This window comes from Apodemus sylvaticus, chromosome 20 (assembly GCF_947179515.1).
Source record: "Apodemus sylvaticus chromosome 20, mApoSyl1.1, whole genome shotgun sequence".
Lineage (NCBI taxonomy): Eukaryota > Metazoa > Chordata > Mammalia > Rodentia > Muridae > Apodemus > Apodemus sylvaticus.
In genome coordinates this window covers 50,385,476-50,403,846 of record NC_067491.1, presented here as the reverse complement: position 1 = coordinate 50,403,846, position 18,371 = coordinate 50,385,476, and the positions used below count along the sequence as shown (strand labels likewise).

At 49.4% G+C, this 18,371-nt stretch overlaps 1 protein-coding gene across 1 annotated transcript in view; it reads left to right on the top strand.

Moving 5' to 3' along the window:
* The first annotated feature begins 9,552 nt into the window (after nt 1-9,552).
* Nucleotides 9,553-18,371, top strand: part of Nuak1 (NUAK family kinase 1) — a 65,349-nt gene continuing 56,530 nt past the window's right edge. Inside the window, exon 1 of the mRNA XM_052165321.1 lies at nt 9,553-10,130. Coding sequence (XP_052021281.1) covers nt 9,888-10,130 — 243 coding nt within the window. The 5' untranslated portion in view covers nt 9,553-9,887. The remainder of the gene's footprint in view (nt 10,131-18,371) is intronic.

Sequence of the window (18,371 nt, the reverse complement as noted above, 5' to 3'; positions counted from 1 at the left end):
TATTTTCTGGACAGGAAATTGGAAGATCAGCCACTTCCTGGATCATAGAATTAGCGGCACTCAAGCCGTCCATTTGCTCCTTTATTCATTCCACAAATTATTAATTTCTGAGCTAAATTGTTATTGAGCTTGTACCGTGCACCAGCCACCAGGGGTTCATGTAGGATAGGAATACAGTCAGATCTCCACTCTGTGCAGACAGGAGGGCAGAGAAGCAAAGCAGAGTGTATTGTGGGAAGTGTCGCAGTGAAGAGCAGAGTACTGGGGGGGAGGGGAGGGGGAGGGGGAAGGGAGGGAAGGGGATGGGAGGGGGAGGGGAGATGTTAAGGGGAGGGGGGATGGGAGGGGGAAGGGGATGGTAGGGGGAGGGGAGATGTTAAGGGGAGGGGGGATGGGAGGGGGAAGGGGATGGTAGGGAGGGAAGAATGGTAGGGAGAGGGGGATGGTAGGGGGAGGAGGATGGGGGATGGGAGGGAGAGGGGAGGGGAGCGGAAGGGGGGTGGTAGGGGTAAGGGGAGGGGAAGGGGAGGGAGGATGGTAGAGGGAGAGGGAGGGGATTCAATCCTGGGCAGGAAGGAACAGAGAGTGACATCTGGGGAAGGCTGGGCCCCTGAGCTAAGGGGATCAAAGGGCAGAACCGAGCCCCTGACGAACTGTCCAGGCCAAATGGTCATTACAACCCAGTGAAGATTTCTGTGGATTTATCTTCCTGGAGTTCCTCCTTACTTCTTTGCCTGGGTTAGGCATTTCTAGGATAGCCAAATATGGTAATAATTTATGGAGGAAGTAAAATAAATTCATCCACTCTTTTATCCATTCATCGACTCCTTCCATCTACCAGTCTATACGTCACTTCCATCCATCCATCTGCCTGTCCATCCATCTGTCCATCTATCCAGCTGTCTGTCCATCCATCGATCCACCAACTAATGTTCATAAGGCAACCAATTAGTACTAGTCAGATCTGTGCTCCTGCTGGAAATCAGAATGAGACATAAGTCTGTATTTTGACATCTGGTAACCACTAGTAGCTACTGAGTTCTTAAGATGTGGCTACATGACACAAGAACTCATATATATATATATATATATATATATATATATAAATGTGTAATATATAATATAAATGTATATATTATAGAATATTATATAATGTAAATATGTTTTATTTATTATACCTAATATAATATCTATAAATATTTTATATATATTTACATATAAAATAATGAGTTAAAATTTTTTATAAAGCTAAAATTTAAATAAAACAAACAAACAAACAAACAAACCAGAAGCAACCTAACATTTTCTGGTAAATGTAATTTCCCTGCTTTGATAGGGTCATATCCCAGTGCAATCATTGAACATTAACCTTGAAATGACCTTGGTATACACAATTGATTTGAAGACAGCATAAAAAAGAATGTAAACTATTTCATCAATGAACAACCTTAATAAATTAAATATTGAAGTAATATTTCGGCATATCTGCTAATATCAGACACAATATCAAAATGTGTTCCTTTTCCTTTTAAGGCTGGGTTTCTATATGTAGCTCACACCGAATGTCTATTTTACTCCACTAAACCTGCTCATTCTAGAGCAGCAGGCAGCTGGGGGCAGCCAGCAGGCACACAATAGACCATTGGAATGTCATGAGCTAAGGTCTATAATAGACCCGGGAACTGAATGCTCTGGGGACAGAGAACTAAGCCTTAGTTCTGCCCGGTGCAGGGTCAGAGAGGTGACGTCTTCTGCCAGTTTCTGAGCTGGGCAGGAGTTTGTCTTTGAGAGGACGGGAGGCATTTCCCAGAACTGAGTGCGGCATGTGCAAAGGTCACAAGAGTGGGCCATGGAGAAGCGCCCTAGAATGCGGGGTGCTCTGTGGGAGGAGGTGGTGGGGCCAAAATCAGGATTGTCGTTGGCCAGCTGGCTGCCTGAGAGAATAAAATCCAAAGTGCTGACGTCATCCCACAAAGCCACAGGGACGCTGTCCACTGTCCCCTCTTTGGTGTCAGCCCCTAATGCTTTGCTCTCGTTTCGTTCCTTTCCTAGATCATGTCTTGGGTATTTCTGCCTCAGGGCCTTTGCTCATACCAATCTGTTGGGCTTATCCTCTAGATACTTGAGATTATCCATTTGCTGATGTCCTTGAGGCTTGTGCTCCGGTGTCACCTCACGGGAAAGGCTTCCGGTTCTAGATCATCCTTATCTGCTCCCTGGTACCCCTCCTTCCCAGGCCCCTTTGACCTCAGTAAAACCCCAGGCCTCTTTCTTTGCAGCAAGCTGCACTTTCCCTCCCTTGGCCCCGTATATCTTCCAATGCCTATTTCAAATCTCTGCTCTCTGGCTGCTGCTCTTCTGAGGTGGCGCCGGTACTGTCTTCTCTGCGTCCATTCCCTTTTTCTTCAGAGGACCACTCTTATTTTTCAATATAAAGTTGAAGAAAGGGCAAGACAGGATATTGAGATCCCTAGCCCCCTCTCCCCACCCCAGCTCCCTTGCTCCACCCCTTCCAGGCTCCCTAGCCCCACCCTCTTCCCAGCTCCCTTGCTCCACCCCTTCCAGGTTCCCTAGCCCCACCCCTTTCCCAGCCCTCAGCCCGGCTCCCTTTTCTCATGCACAAGGAACTGAAGAAGATGAGGAAGGAATGTCAAGTCTGCTGGCATGGAGGCTGTCAGAGTTGGACGGTCACAGCCTGGGTCAATTCTTGTCGCAGAGATTGTGCCTAAACTAAGATCAATACCTGTTTGCTCTTCCCAATGGTCTCCTCTGTCTTGCAGCTGTCAAGTATGGAAAAGGGAAGGAAAATGCTAACCCGAGGGACTTTGTGAGAACCCTCCCGGTACCCTAATTCTGTTTTACAGACTTTGTATTCCTCATCAGACAGACATGCTTGGGGCCAAGAGTGTTGCAGATTTTTATTGTTTTAGATTTGGAGATATTTGCATATGCATGACCAGATATCTTGAGGATAGGACCCAAGAGTAGACAGGATATCCATTTGTTTCATTTATTACTTTACACATACAACCTGACTATGTAAACATGTAGATAATGCAGTGCACACACACACAAGATTATGTAAACATGTAGATAATGCAGTGCAGACATACAGGACTTTGTAAACATGTAGATAATGCAGTGGACACACACACAGGACTATGTAGATAATGCAGTGCACACACACAGGACTATGTAAACATGTAGATAATACAGTGCACATACACATATGACTATGTAAACATGTAGATAACGCAGTGCACATACACAGGACTATATAAACATGCTGATAATGCAGTGGACACACAGGACTATGTAGATAATGCAGTGCACACAAACATGACTATATAAACATGTAGATAATGCAATGCATACACATGATTATGTAAACATGTAGATAATGCAGTGGACACACATAGGACTATGTAAACATGTAGATAACGCAGTGCACATACACAGGACTATGTAAATATGCTGATAATGCAGTGGACACACAGAACTATGTAGATAATGCAGTGCACACATACATGACTATGTAAACATGTAGATAATGCAGTGCACACACATGACTATGTAAACATGTAGATAATGCAGTGCACACACATGACTATGTAAACATGTAGATAATGCACTGGACACACAGGACTATGTAAACATGTAGATAACGCAGTGCACATACACAGGACTATGTAAACACATAGATCATGCAGTGGACACACACACGACTATGTAATCATGTAGATAGCACAGTGCACATACACATGACTATGTAAATATATAAATAATGTAGTGACTGGCACAGAGAGTTTGCTGCAGGGATTCTCCACCTGGGCCACCGTGCTAGTGTCTGTAAGGTTTCTGATTTGGGGTTAGGATAACTCTGACTGTGTCGTTTCCCACCTGCATCTATCAGTCCTACAATCAGACCTTGCCATTTATGCTTGCACGTACAGAACATAGTCCCAGGGGGAAGGCAGCAGAAAATATTGACATCTGACACGGATCCCGTGCTCCTGCTTGGGTCTCACGGTTCTTGCTGCTTTTCATTTTCCTGCATTAAATCAGCACTCTTGTTACCTGCTTTCTGCTACTGTAACAAATCCATGGGATTGTTAACATATATTTATGCTCACGATTTTGGAAGTTTCATTGCATGACTGACAGTCTCTACTGCTTTGAGCCTGTGTCAAGGAGACGCAGCGTCTGTGGGGGAATGCAGTGGAGCAGGGGGTGCTCCTTGAGAGAGGCAGGGGAGGAAGAAGCCCACAGTTCCCTCCAGGAGCACCCCCTGATGTGTTTGTTGGGAAACCTCCCAATAGGCCCATGTCTTTTTTCTTTATATTACAGAAAAAAATTGATTTATTATTATTATTATTATTATTTACTTATTCACTTTACATCCCACTCACTGCCCCCCTCCTGGCTATCCTCCTACAATCTTTCCCTCCTCCCCTTCTCCTCTGAGCCACTGGAGACCCCTCCTGGGTATTCCCCCAACCCTGGCACTTCAGGTCTCTGTGAGGCCAGACAGGCAACTCAGGTAGAAGAACACATCCTACATGCAGGCAACAGCTTCTGGGACAAGCTGGTCAGAACCCACATGGAGGGGAGTCAAAGAATGCAGAATTTAAAGTTACTTATATCGAAGTGGAATTTTACAGTTGTGTTCCTCTGCTACATATGTGTGGGGAGGCCCAGGTCCAGCCTGTGTGTGTTCTTTAGTTGCTGGTTCAGTCTCTGAGAGCCCCAAGGTGGTGGGTTAGTTGACTCCATTGGTCTTCCTGTGGAGTTCCTATCCCCTTAAAGGCAGCAATCCTTCCTCCTGTTCATCCATGAATCCCCAAGCTCCACCCACTGTTTGGCTGTGTGTGTGTGTGTGTGTGTGTGTTGTGTGCATCTGTCTGAGTCAGTAGTCCCACACTGGGGACTAAACTTTTCTATACCCACCTTTAGGCAACACTTGCCAAGTTATATGAATCTTCAACCAAAATGCTGAAGATACCTCTACTTCAAAGGTGAGAACACAAACATAAAGGGAAGGAGGCTCAGGACCACCCAGGTGGAAGGACCTGATTGGGTGCCTTCAGTGCTGAAGCCTGTGCCCTCCATTGCCATGGTTATGATCCCCACAGCCATTTAGCAGGGAGAAAGAATTAGGGCTTTTGGTATCAGTTCATGAGTATTTGCTTTTATCTGTCCCATATTCGAATAGCATGAGTTCCTCCAAATTTGGAACCGGAGGTCAGCTGGCTGCCGTAACTGTGTTCACTACTCTAGACTGATAGCTGGAAGAAAGAGGAACCAGGCCAGAGCTGTTCTCCGCATCCTCAGACCCAAAGCTGGGCACGGAGCAGGGAAACAGCATCACTGAATGAATTTTTGTACCATTTCAGTAAAACTGTGGAATGCTTCTCTGACTAGATCCCTCATATATGCAATGCTAAATAAATAAAATCTCACTGCCTCTAGTAAGAAACAATGTAAGGGGAACTGTGGTGTCTTTGAGCTCACAGTTTGAGGTTCTGGTTCTTGGTGTTGGGTAAGACATGGCAGAGTTCATGGCAATAGGAGTTATGTGGCTAGGGAATGCTCCTATCTCTGGGCAGCAGGAAGAAGAGATCATCTGGGACAGGGCTATAATAACTCATCAGATCCTCCCTGAAGTGATCCGCTTCCTCCAACTGGGGCTCACCTCCATGAGATCCCACAACATCCCAGAACTGTATCACCAGCTGGGAAACAGGGGCCTAGAGGTGATAGCTCATTGTGGAGGGGTATGAATTCTGGCGGACAGTCCCCAGTCTGGCGGACTTCTGTCACAGTGACTCATAACCACGTTCTCAAGCTGGTTGTCCATTCTCTCACAGAGCCGGGTTAGAAATGTCGTGATCTTAGGTAACTTGAACGTCACCTATCAATACAGACCAGCAACAACACACGTGAGTTGTGCTGCAGGCAGCTTGGAGCCTTTGTTAGATGGTTGGATTCAAATCCTGACTTAAACTGTCATTGTTTGGTAACATGAAATGTAGCCAACCTTTGATATTCATTTATTTCAACAGTGAAATGGGGATCCCCAGTAATACACACACACACACACACACACACACATAAACACACACATACACACACATACACATAAACACACACACACACACACACACACACACACACACACACACACACACGGTTTTGGAACAAAGATCTTTCAAGAAAGCAAACATAAAACACTTTCTTTCACGTTGCTTTAAAAATGGCCACGTAATCAAGGCTCAGTGAGGAAACTTGTGCTACTATAACACATGTTACAACATCTGTCCAGGATCTACTAGCACAGACCCAGAAGCTATCAGGCAGTATGATCAAGGGACTGCTAATTCCTCAGAACTCTGGTAGGAGCAAACCCTATGATATTAGCCACTGAGTATGCATTTGATACCTCCCGAAGACCACTGCAGCTTTGTGGGACATACTGTTACCCCTGGTGGTGACTTGCAGTTGTTCCCATCGCCACTCACAGGTCAGAGTAGTGACACAAAGAGAGTTGGAAATAACAGCTCCAGACAGTCACAGTGAATTTTGGGCCAGGACTGGAACCTAGTTGTTTGACTCTAGAATTCGAGCTCTGAACCAAGGAACCTGGGCTCGTTTGGGGCTGCAGACACCAGAGCCACCTTCTCAAAGTTAGAGGGGAGAGTCTCTCTGTGTAAAAATAACCACATACAGCCTGGCAATGGCTCAGCCGATGAAGGCCTGATGGTCAAAGTTTGATCCCTGGGTACCACATGGTAGATGGAGAGAGGTGACCTCTCAGAGTTATCCTTTTATCTCTACGTATCTGTATGTATGTACACATATACATACACAGTTGTATTCATTAAATACATGTAATTAAAAAATCCACACGTATAGTCACACAACTGTTTTGTGTTCTAGTTACCAATGCCACAGGGATTCAGCCTGGACATGACCGTGTACCACACACTGTATTGGGGTCTTACTTCCTTCCCATTTAAGAAGGGGCATCAGCAGAGGAGAGCAGGTAGGGTTAAGTCTTGATGCTGCTGGTACTCCGTACAAGCTACATAATGTTAGGCCACATTCTAAACTTTTCTGATATGCCAGCCCCAACTGAAAACAGAGATTATAGTGGCTACCTTCCGCAGCGGCATCTGCTGTTGTAAAATGGTTACCAGCATCTGGGAGGTTCTGTCCATCCATCGGGTAGGGATGAAGCCCCTTGCACTTGAGAGTGTGTGACTGCCGGAACTGCCCCACCGCCCCACCATATCAAACATCTGTCATCTCACTGGCTGAGCACATCAAAAGAATATTTGCGAAGGTGGTGGTGGCGGCACACGCCTGTAATCCTAGCACTCTGGGAGGCAGAGGCAGGCAGATTTCTGAGTTCAAGGATAGCCTGGTCTACAGAGTGAGTTCCAGGACAGCCAGGGCTATGCAGAGAAACCCTGTTTCAAAAAATCCAAATAAAAAATAATTTGCTCGTGCTGCTTTTCTGATCCAGCCTTCCTGGGGACTTTTCTGAACGTGTCACAGGGAGTCTTAGCTTGTTCCCGCTCTGCAGTGCTTGTCAGGAGTGGACTGGACATGCCAGTTGACTCTGTAAGTTCCCCGGGTGGAAGATACAGTGATCGTGGGGTTTGCACGGAATCTTTCAACGTGGGTAAGTTATATAGCTAGACCTGACCCTGAGGGAGGGAGTGGAGTGACAGTTTCCTGCCACATCCTGGGGGAGAGAAGGGACCAGGACACCTGGCAGTTTAATTACTAATGTGGACACAATCTGTTTACCTGAAAACCAAACCAAAACTAAAATCAATTAGACCCACTAATGTGTATTTTAAGATGAACGAATAAAACTCTTAAGAGGTTAAGTCATCCAGCCAATCCAGTGGGGGTTGGAGACACCACCTGCAGGTCGCTAACCTGTCTCTCAATCTATACGCAGGGATGTCTACAGACTGTTTAAAAGCAGGGTGTAGTTTCAGGACCGGGATGATGGAGGGTAGGGGCCAGGGAGTCCCTGAAAGGGCTGGTGGATCCAACAGATAGGACTAAACATGGCCTTTGCATTTTGTCTTATATGAGTGCTTTTAAGGTAGGCAGGGGCTGGCAGAGGGCTTTTAGGCATCAGTGAGGTAAGTAAATAAAGCCTGGAGATAGGACCATTATCAAGTCCAGGACAGAGCAGAGGAGGGCTGATAATGGGTACTACTGAGGTATATTTCAGGCCCTGACTCTGGCAACAGGGAGGGGTGGTCTCGCACAGGCAGGCAGTTGCCTGAGTGCACTGTAAGGTGATAGGTAGCCGGGAGTGAAGACAGAAGGAATTCGGAGGGGGGGGGGGAGAGGCAGAGGAAGAGCCGCCAGTACTCCAGAACACACCAGATGTTCTTCCTGATCGGTCTTCCCACCCTAGCCTGGAACAATGTAATTTATGTGAAATTACTTTGAAAAATTTCTCAAGATACCTTTAATTTTTTTTCTCCCCCTTCATCTTAGGAGAACCAGGGCAGCCTGGCTGGGAGGCCTTCCTCCCTGACCTTCACCTGGTGGGGTGAGATCTGGCCTTTTTAGTCAAAGGAAAATTCCCATCGCCTGAGGGAGTCAAGAGGCCTGCAAGCGGCCTCTGGCTTGGACAAGGAATTGCTCAGCCGGCCTAGGCCTTAGCTTGTCCCAGAGCCATGCTTTGTCGCAAAGGGGCCTTCCTACGGGTGCTGGGCAGCTCAGGGCACCCAGCTCCATCCGGGTCCCAACGTCTCGCCTCTTCGGCGGCGTTGGTCCCCGTCGGACTCCCGGACTTTACCAGGAGATCCGAGCCCTAGCGAAGGGCTGGGTTCCTCCTTCCTGACTCCTCCTTTCTCCCCGAGAGAGCCGGGGTCCGAAGCATCCCTCGCGGGCACTTCCCAGGCTCCGCGGCTGCTCCAGGAGGGAGCTGCCCTGATCGTGCGGGAGCTGGGGGGGCCGGCAGGGCCTCGGCGGCCGGAGGAGCCCGTGACTCACCGCCGGTAACCCAACACCGCTGGGCCTCCTTTCCCCAGCTTCCCCCAGCTCCCGCGGGCCTGGCGGCCTCCGCGACACCATAACAAACGTGAAGAAGGGTGGCCCGGGAGGCTGCGGGCCCTGCGCCTGGCTTTGTGCATTGTCGCTTCTGCGGCCTCGGGGCCCCTGCGAGCTTGATCCTAGGCCGCTCGGCCCGAGTTAGCGGAGAACCGCCCGCAGTAGCTCCCGGGGGTGAGTGCGGGACGCTCAGGGAGGGGACAGGCCCACTGACGACCCCCCACCCCCAAACCTCGACCCCACCCGGGACCTTGCGTCCCCGCCCGGAGAGGACAAAGCAGCCTGGCCGCCTCCCCGGCCTGCGCCGCGCCGCACAAAGAGTGAACGGCGACACGCACCCCGCCCCCTCCCTGCGCGGTGGCCCGGCGCGGAGGTGGGGACACCCGGGCGCCCGCCCCGCGCTCTCCTCTCGCCCCGCCCCGTCTGCGCGTCCTCCCCGGCGTGGGGGCGGGGGGCGCGGCGCCCCACATAACACTCCCCTCCAGCGCGCGGCGGAGCCACCCTCTCCCCTCCTTCTCGCCAACACCACCGCCTCCTCTGACACCGCTGCCACCTCGCCGGACGCTCCGCAGATTGCCGCGGCTGGCCAGGGGGGCGGTGCGCCGGAGCGTGCGCGCCGGGGACGCCAGATGTGCAGTCGCCGCCGCCGCTAGTGCCCCAGCGGCGGCCAGAGCCAGGTCGGGTCGTCTCAGCAATGCTGCTGCGGGGGCGACCTTGAACGAACCCCGCTTTCTCTCGGCGGGGATCACCCGGAGCCCCTGTGCCGGGTCCTGCCCTCTCCAGCTCGGCTCGCCCTGCGCTCGGTCATGGAAGGGGCGGCAGTGTCCGCGGCAGGGGATGGCCCTGCAGTGGAGACGGGCTTGCCCGGCTCTCCGCTGGAGGCGGTGGCCGGGGCGACTGCAGCCCCAGTGGAGCCCAGGAAGCCGCACGGGGTGAAGCGGCATCACCACAAACACAACTTGAAGCATCGCTATGAGCTGCAAGAGACCCTGGGCAAAGGTACCTACGGCAAAGTCAAGAGAGCCACCGAGAGGTTTTCAGGCCGAGTGGTGAGTAAGGGAAATCCCTGGAGGGCTTCGGGCTGGCTAGTTCCGCGGTGGACCAAGAGGAGGGAGCCGGTCTGGGGACACCACACTACCTGGGTTCCCTTCACCAAGGGGAGTCTCAGCAGAAGCCCCCCAGTCAGACTCCTCACTTTCCTTTCAGCACTCTGTGACTCAGGTGTTTATCTCCGAAAACACTTGTTACATCCTGTCTGTACATATTTTGGGGGGCTTCCCCCCTTTTTTAAAATCCCAGCTAGCAAAGTAGTGTTTAGGGTTCACAAACATTTTGCAGCTTTGGGAGCATGGGGTCTTCCCTGAAGACACACCTTCAGACCTTGCCTGGGAGTTCCTTTATTTGTACAACTCCAGAAAGACCTACACCCTCAGCCCTGAAGCTGGACCCTCAAGTGTCCTGTCCGGTAGTCGCTCAGGACCCTCCCTCCCCCCACCCCATCTACCCACAGTCCCACTTTTCCTTTTCCCTGGGATGCTTGATTGCCCTGATGCTGCTCTTGCTGCAAAAGACGACAGACAGACAAGAGTCCTCCTGCCTATCAAACCTAAAAGCCTCTACTGAATGTCTGAGGTTTTCTGACAGTGTGCATTCCGGTCTCTGGCAAGCATGACATGTCCAGGGCAGGGGTGGCCATCCAGACACAGAGCTGATGGGCAGCAGGCTCGCTCGCTCGCTCGCCTTACCAGGTCCTGGCTTCTGGACCGCTAAATTAATTGTTCAAGGGGTCTGACCAGCTGCCCCCGGGACAGCCGAAGTGCTTGCCAGAGTGCCTCCGGGGCTCAGTATTGTGCCAGCTTTGGATTCTTGTCCTTTTCCCCTTCTGCAGAACAGGCTCTTGAAATCCACACTGCTCGTGGCTAGAGTTGGGTCCAAAGTGACTGACTGTTGCAGAAAGAGTTTGTGTGGTGTATGGCAGAAACGGACATGGTTCTTTGATTTAAAGCATATCAGATACACTTTAATCAACTTAGGGCCAAAGTCAGAAACTATGACGCTTCTTGCGTGCAGGTTTTCAGGGTTCTCTGGGGTTAGGGGATGCTGTTGTTTATAAACCTAACCAGTAGCTACAGGGCAGGGGGAAGCGAGCTGTCAGCCTGTTGGTATGTTTTTTCTTTTATATTTATGCAGAGACGGTTCTGTGGAAACTGACTGTGGTCCGCAAGGTTTGCTCTCGTAATCTCAAATAGGTGACCAGCTGCATAGCCCCTCTGCGTCTCAGATTAACTGCACAGGTTGACAGGCTTTATCATCTTTAAAAAGTCTGTTATCAATGAGTTGGAGATAGGAATTTGTGTTATTAAACTGCTCTGCTATACATGAATTTAATGGTAAGTTGTAGAGCCATCTCGCAGGTGCCCCTTGCTTTATAAGCTGAGAATTCTGTGTGTGTGTGTGTGTGTTTGCAAAGGTATTCTCTGCCAATGGAAGAGCCTGAGACACACTCTTCATTCATGCTTTTCCTCTGAGGTGATATTCCCCAGGCTGGATGTCGAATAAGCAAAAACTTAGTGTAGCTCCTTTGCCTTGTCCTAATAGCTGCTGAAGAATCGTGCTGGGAAGTTGGGAAGCAGGATAATGAAAAACAGACGCAGTCTGAACTGTGCAGGTTGAAGATGTGAGAATGTGAGGGGTCCAGTGGGGAGGGCGGGTCTGGAATCTGTGGTGGGGACCCTCACACCTAAGTGCTCCTGAGTCAGCTCAGCGGGGCTTTGAGTCTTTGTGGCATATGCTCGCCTGCTGAGCTCCATTGTGGCTTCCAGTCAGGCGTTCTTCTAGCTGTCTGATCCGCAGGCTGGGTTAGACTAGCACTGGTAGGCAGGCGCCTGCCTTCCTCTTTTGGTGGGTGTCTGGAAACATTCTGCCACGATTTCGCCTCGCGGCCACTAGGGGGCACCCAGAGAACGACGGAGGCTCATTTCCCCTCCGCAGGACCCGTCAGCTGTTATTGTCTGGTTCACCCTCCCATTGTGCTATTAATTTCAGCGAAATCTCTTGTTTTATTCAAAAAAATTATGTAAAGATTTTGAAGCTGGCAGCAGAATTCAGGCCCAGGAACTGACAGTTACCAAAATGGTTTCACTTCTCCACGGGTTTCTTTTGTACTTGAGAGCTAAGTTGAGAATGTTAGCAAGACCCACTCCTGAATGTCTTGCTTTTGACAGATAGGAACCTGAGGTCCGCATCCTCCTCAGACGAGTACACTGTTCACAGATGGCAGGCGAGCTCAAGTCAAGAATGGGAACGGTCAGGTGGAAAATTCCCCTTGTCTGTCTGAATAGAAGATAATAGAAGCAAAACCCAAAAGCAAACCAGAAAAATACTGCTCAGTATTGTGCCCATTCGGTGCCTGGTGACTCCTCGTCAGCAAAGAATTTATGGGATTAATGTGACATCCTCGACTTGCCTCCTAGCTTCTGTCGAGGAGGGTTGGGAAAACACTGACTCAATTCTGCCTGTTCTGTCTTTGGGTGGGTTTCCGATGGATGCTCTCCTCCCGCCCCACCCGGATGCTCACCTGTGTTGTTAACGTGAATGAGGTGCTGGGGATTGATTCGAATCAACCAGTCAGAAATGCTTGGGAAATCGGCATTCCGGCCTGAAGTAGGGGGCCTGCTCGAATAGCACAGCCATTGCAGCTCAACAAGGCGTACCTTCAATGTGTTGAGGAGGTGTAGAGTCAGGAGCTAGGGATCAGCTGGGTCAATCCTCTGCATGGTGCCGGCCTCTTCTTTTCCTTATCCCCAAATGTGGTCTTAGCCACAGCCTAAGCATGGAAGGCAGGAACTCACAGCTGCTCAAGACAGTAAGCGGAACCCCGGGGCAGTCTTGCAGAGAGGCTCGGAGCCCTGGCCGGCATTCAAAACCTTGACTGAGCCCTTACTGGCTTTGGAGCCTTAGGGAAGACACTTAACTGTGTGCCAGTTTCCCCAGCTGGAAAGTTAGATGCCCAGAGTACCAACTTCTTAGACTTTTAGGAGTTGCAGAAGAAACCAATGTCAAGTGTCAAAGAAAAAATGAGACATTCTAGTGTTTCTTCTTGGTGGTTTGTTTGTCTTCCGTATTCTCATTGATGATTTCATCTAGATTTTAAGGCTCTCGGAGAGATAGGTTGCATTGGGCAATTAGCTTTGGCTCTTTCTGAGAGTGGGGGGCAAAGGGACTACTCACTTTGCCAGGGTAATTAGATGAATTAGGGAGGTGCAGGCAGAGGAGGGTAAGATAGTCTCCCAGATTCAGATGGGATCTGGATGTGTTTCTACAGGGTTTGAATTAGGGCCCTCCTTATTGCATAACCTTTGTTTGGGTGAAGTTTTGGACAGGCTGTGGGGTGAACTTCTGGGTCATCATAGGGCATGGATTTTTTGGGAGCCAATTTCTAGGACCTTTAGGGCACACAAAGTATTGCTAAAACAAACATTACACAACAAAACAAAAATTGAACCCAAGCGCAAACAGCTTTTGGGGGAGGGTTTGACCAAAGTGAATATCGTGAGCATAAGCTCTTGCCAAAAGTGATTCCCTCAGCCCAGCAATGGCAAATTGCGCGTCTGAGAGCTGTATGAACAAGCAGGCCTACCAGACTAGGTTATGAATGGGCACAGTGGCTGAGGCGCCCCGTTAGAGCTACGATTCAAGCCCAGTTTCCAGAGTATCAGAGATCTTGGCCAATGTGTCATCCCAGCCTGTTCTAGAAATCTTAAGTGACTCTTTCACATCTGAAGTGACTGAGCTTAGGTGAAGAAACCTGATTCAGGGATGTCTGTTCTTTGTTTAAAGATGTGGCTCTCATCCCTTTGTACTCAATACGTGAAGCCCACCCCAAAGCAGCGAATGAATTCTGTTAGATGGTGTGGCGGATTTCAGACTGTTGGCCATGCACATTCACCATGTTGAGTGTGGAGCCACGTGTGCGTCAGGAGCTTCCTGTCTGCTAGAAAAGACAGGGGAAACTGTTCGTGGGCCCGGCACCCCACTCCGTGGAGCTGTCGTCATTTCAGGGGATGCGCAGCTCAGTGGGGCTTAGTTCGTTAAAATGAGTTGATCCCAGGCAGAAGCACTTGTTCCTGCTATTATATCCAGAAGAGTGTGTGTGTGAGAGAGAAAGAGAAAGAATATGTAAGAATGTGTGTGATTGTGTGTGTGCGTGTGTGATTGTGTGTGTGCGTGTGTGCTTGTATGTGAGCATATGTAAGAATGTGTGTGTGTGAGTGTCTATGTGAGTGTATGTGTGTGAGAGAGAATATGTGTGTGTGTGAGGGTGTATGTGTGAGAGATAAGTAAGTGTGTGTGAGAGAGAGAAAAAAGAATATGAAAAAGTGTGTGAGTTGTGTAAGAGAATATGGAAGTAGGCACATGTGTGTGTAAGAGAATATGTGTGTGTAAGAAAGAGGTGTGTGCATGTCTTTTTCTGTGTCTTTCTGTGTGAGAGAGTATGTATGTCTGTGTGAGAGTGTGTATGAGAGAGGAAGAGAGAAAGGAGAGAGAGAAATTATGTAAAGTGTGCTTGCGTCAGCATGTCTGTGTGTATAGTGTACATGTGGCTCTATACCCATTTCTCTTGGTGAGCCTGTGGAAACCAGAGGAAACCCTTGGGTTCGTATCCTTGGCACGATTCACTTTGTTGTTGGAGGGTGATTCTCACTGGCCTAGAGCTGGCAGAGTAGTGGACTGATTGGCTGTCCAGCCCCAGGGCCTTACCTGACTCTACTTCTCCAGTGCTGCAACTACAAGAGGGTGTCCAACCTGGGGGCGGGGGGTGGGGAACTCAGGTCTTCCTACCTGCACAAGTAATATAGATCAACCTTGCTACCTCCCGGCAGCCACCAGCTGATGGTTTTGAAATCGTGAGCCGTGCCACACTGAGCCTAGAACTTTAGAGACATGCTCCCTAATTTGACCCTCACCTCTAAGTTCACTCTAGTGGATCGGTTTCAGAGGGGTGGAAACTAACGCATCAGTCGGTGAAGAGTTGAGAGTCACGGCTGGACAGGATCTCTCAAGTCCATTTGGAAACTCATTGCTGCTGGAGAAATCAAGAACCTTCTCGATGTCACACAGCTGGTGACTCCGGGCCAGTGACTCCGGGTGACTCTTGCCAGTGGTACCGGAGCAGCTGTGGCTGACTCTTTGGGGAGAGTGGGTTCTTACTGTAGATCAGGAAGTGAACGCAGAGGCAGGGCTGTGGCAACCAAATCTTCTAGGACTATCACGCAGGGGAAGAGATTATAGGTTAGCATCCATGACCTCAGAAGGCATTGGAATTTGTTGGCAACAGGAGGCGGGGCTGGTAAGGAGAGAATGGAAGCAAAAAGCCTGCAGACGGGCAGAGCTGCCCTGCAGACGGGCAGAGCTGCCCTGCACACGGTCTTTACTGAAGTACTTAGCTGGCATTCTCTGCCAGCTCAGAGGAGGGAAGCCAAGTCCTGTGAAGCTGTCCCTGGATTTGTTTCAGGAGCCTGGGACCTGAGAACATCACAGGGTCAGGTGAGCAGATCAGGTGGGGTGGAAAGTGAGGGTTATTCTGGGGTGCAGTGGGGTGCAAGATTGGTCAGGTAGTTGCGGGCAATGAGAACTGATCATCGTAGCAGTCAGTACTTCCATGTATTGGAGTGTACCGACCGGTTGACCGCCCCTATACATCTTATCAACCCATTTTCTGGAAGAAGGAGCTGAGGCCTAGTGATGTTATCCGGCTTTGGCGGTGAGACCAGTGTTTGTACCCAGAAACCGTGACTGTAGCTCTTTTGGAAGTAAGCTGAGCTGGGTATAGATCGTGGAAAGGTTCTATGCCTGGGGACCTGGGGTGCTGGGGTGTTAGTTAGCATGGAGCAGGGAGAGTTTTGCAAAAGCTGGCTGTGAGGCGGTTAAGAATTGGAAGCATCTTGGGAGAGAGATGGCCCGAGGATGGTGAGGTGTTGCTTCTTGGACATTTTAACGTCTCAGACCAAGGAGCTCCTCACCTGGACACACACTGCATTCTTTGTGCCCCAAATAACCTGCTCCTGAATCTGGGGGGGAGGGGCACTCTATGGGTAAACAAGCTCTTTTTTTTTTTTTTTAGCCTGTAGTGATAAAAGCACCTACGTTGTGCCAGGATTTCTTGATCTCCTTCCTCTTAGGATGTGGCAAGAGATAAGCAGCTCCGTCAAGGTTCCGGTCTGGGTCACACCCCATCTAACTGTCTTGAACCTATCTCACACTGCCCCCCACCAGAGATGCCAACCTCGAGGTAGGCCCCCAACCGAGGCCTACGGGATGGAAGGAGGAATATCGGAGAGGTGTGGGACTGAGGCTCATCTTCCCTGACCCCAGGAACGTTAGCATTGGTTGGCAAGGAGACACGAGACTGGGGATGAATGGGTGAGCGGAGGGAAGTCTGTGAAGGCAGGCAGACCCCTCCCTGCACAAATTCCTTTGCCGTTACATTTGTGCACGCATTCGTCAGGGAGAGACGTATATCCAGGGCTTTGTCGGGTTCCTGGCTGCGGCTTCCTGTCCTCAGCGGCTCCAGAGTCAGACAGCCCGACCTCTCATTCGTCTTCCCCACATGAAAGTCCTGGAGCATCTGTAAATTATGATTTGTGAAGTATCTGCTTTAGAGCAGAATGCATTTATCACCGCGCGGGGCCAGACGACACTGGCAAGTGCAACACTGAGAAGACCAAGGCCCCAGGAGAGGAGGCTGAGCCACATGACCCACCCGTGAGTGGAGTCTGGCTGAATTGATAAAATTCCCTGGAAACAGCCCAGGAGCAGCCAGATGTTGGCTTCACGGCGAGGTTCCTCGGTAAACTTTTGACTGTATGTAAAAACTAGGGCTGGCCGATTTCACTCCTGGGTCTACCCAGGAGAAATATAAACACATGTCCGCATAAAGTGTGTCCACAAAGCATCATCCCTAAGAGGAAGTCACACAAAGGATCTCCCTAGGAATGGATACCTGCGATGTGGTGTGTTCACTTTACATAGAATAGTCTTGAGACCTCTTTGATAATCTCACCTATCGAGTATTTGTGGAATGCTACTCAGCAATAAAAAGACAGAAAGGGCTTCATCCTGCAGTGTGGGACAACTGTGAAGACACCATGCTAAGTGAAAGAAGCCAGTTGTGCTGGCTGGTGTTGTGTGTCAGCGTGACACAGGCTGGAGTTATCACAGAGAAAGGAGCTTCAGTTGGGGAAGTGCCTCCATGAGATCCAGCTGTGGGGCATTTTCTCAATTAGTGATCGAGGGTTGGAGGGGCCCTTGTGGGTGGTGCCCTCCCTGGGCTGGTGCTCTTGGGTTCTATAAGAGAGCAGGATGAGCAAGCCAGGGGAAGCAAGCCAGTAAGGAACATCCCTCCATGGCCTCTGCATCAGCTCCTGCTTCCTGACCTGCTTGAGTTCCAGTCCTGACTTCCTTTGGTGATGAACAGCAATGCAGAAGTGTAAGCTGAATAAACCCTTTCCTCCCCAACTTGCTTCTTGGTCATGATGTTTGTGCAGGAATAGAAACCCTGACTAAGACAGCAGTTAAGAAAACTCATTATGCGACACATAATTCTGTGAAATCTCCACAGTGAGCCAGTCCTCAGGGATGGAAAGGTTAGTGATTGTCAGAGCCGACGGGGGACTTGGCAGGAGAAGGAGAGTAGCTGCTAACTGTGAGAATGGACTAAAAAGCCCCGAACCGTGTGCTTTAGATGAGGGAATTGCAGGGTCGAATTTCAAGAAAACTGCTCTTTGAAAAATGTGGGACTTTGGGCCAGGGGGTGGTGATGACTGGGGAAGGCCATGTCTGTCAGGCCTCTGAGATGTCAAACCTACTGTCCCACAATACTCTCACTGTATGTAAGAAGTGGACAGTGGAGTCCTGCTTGCCTTAGGACACACAATCTGTCTCTCTCACACACATACATGAACACATACACATATACATGCACACATACACACACATACACAAATATATATATATATATATATATACACACACACACACATAAACACATACATGCATACACACAAATAAACACATGCACACACATACACATGCATACATACATACATATACACACACATAAACACATACACACATATATATATATACACATATACATATATACACATATACACACATAAACACATACACACATATATATACACATACACATACATATACACATATACACATATACACACATACACATACACACAAACATACATGCATATACACATACACAAACACATGTG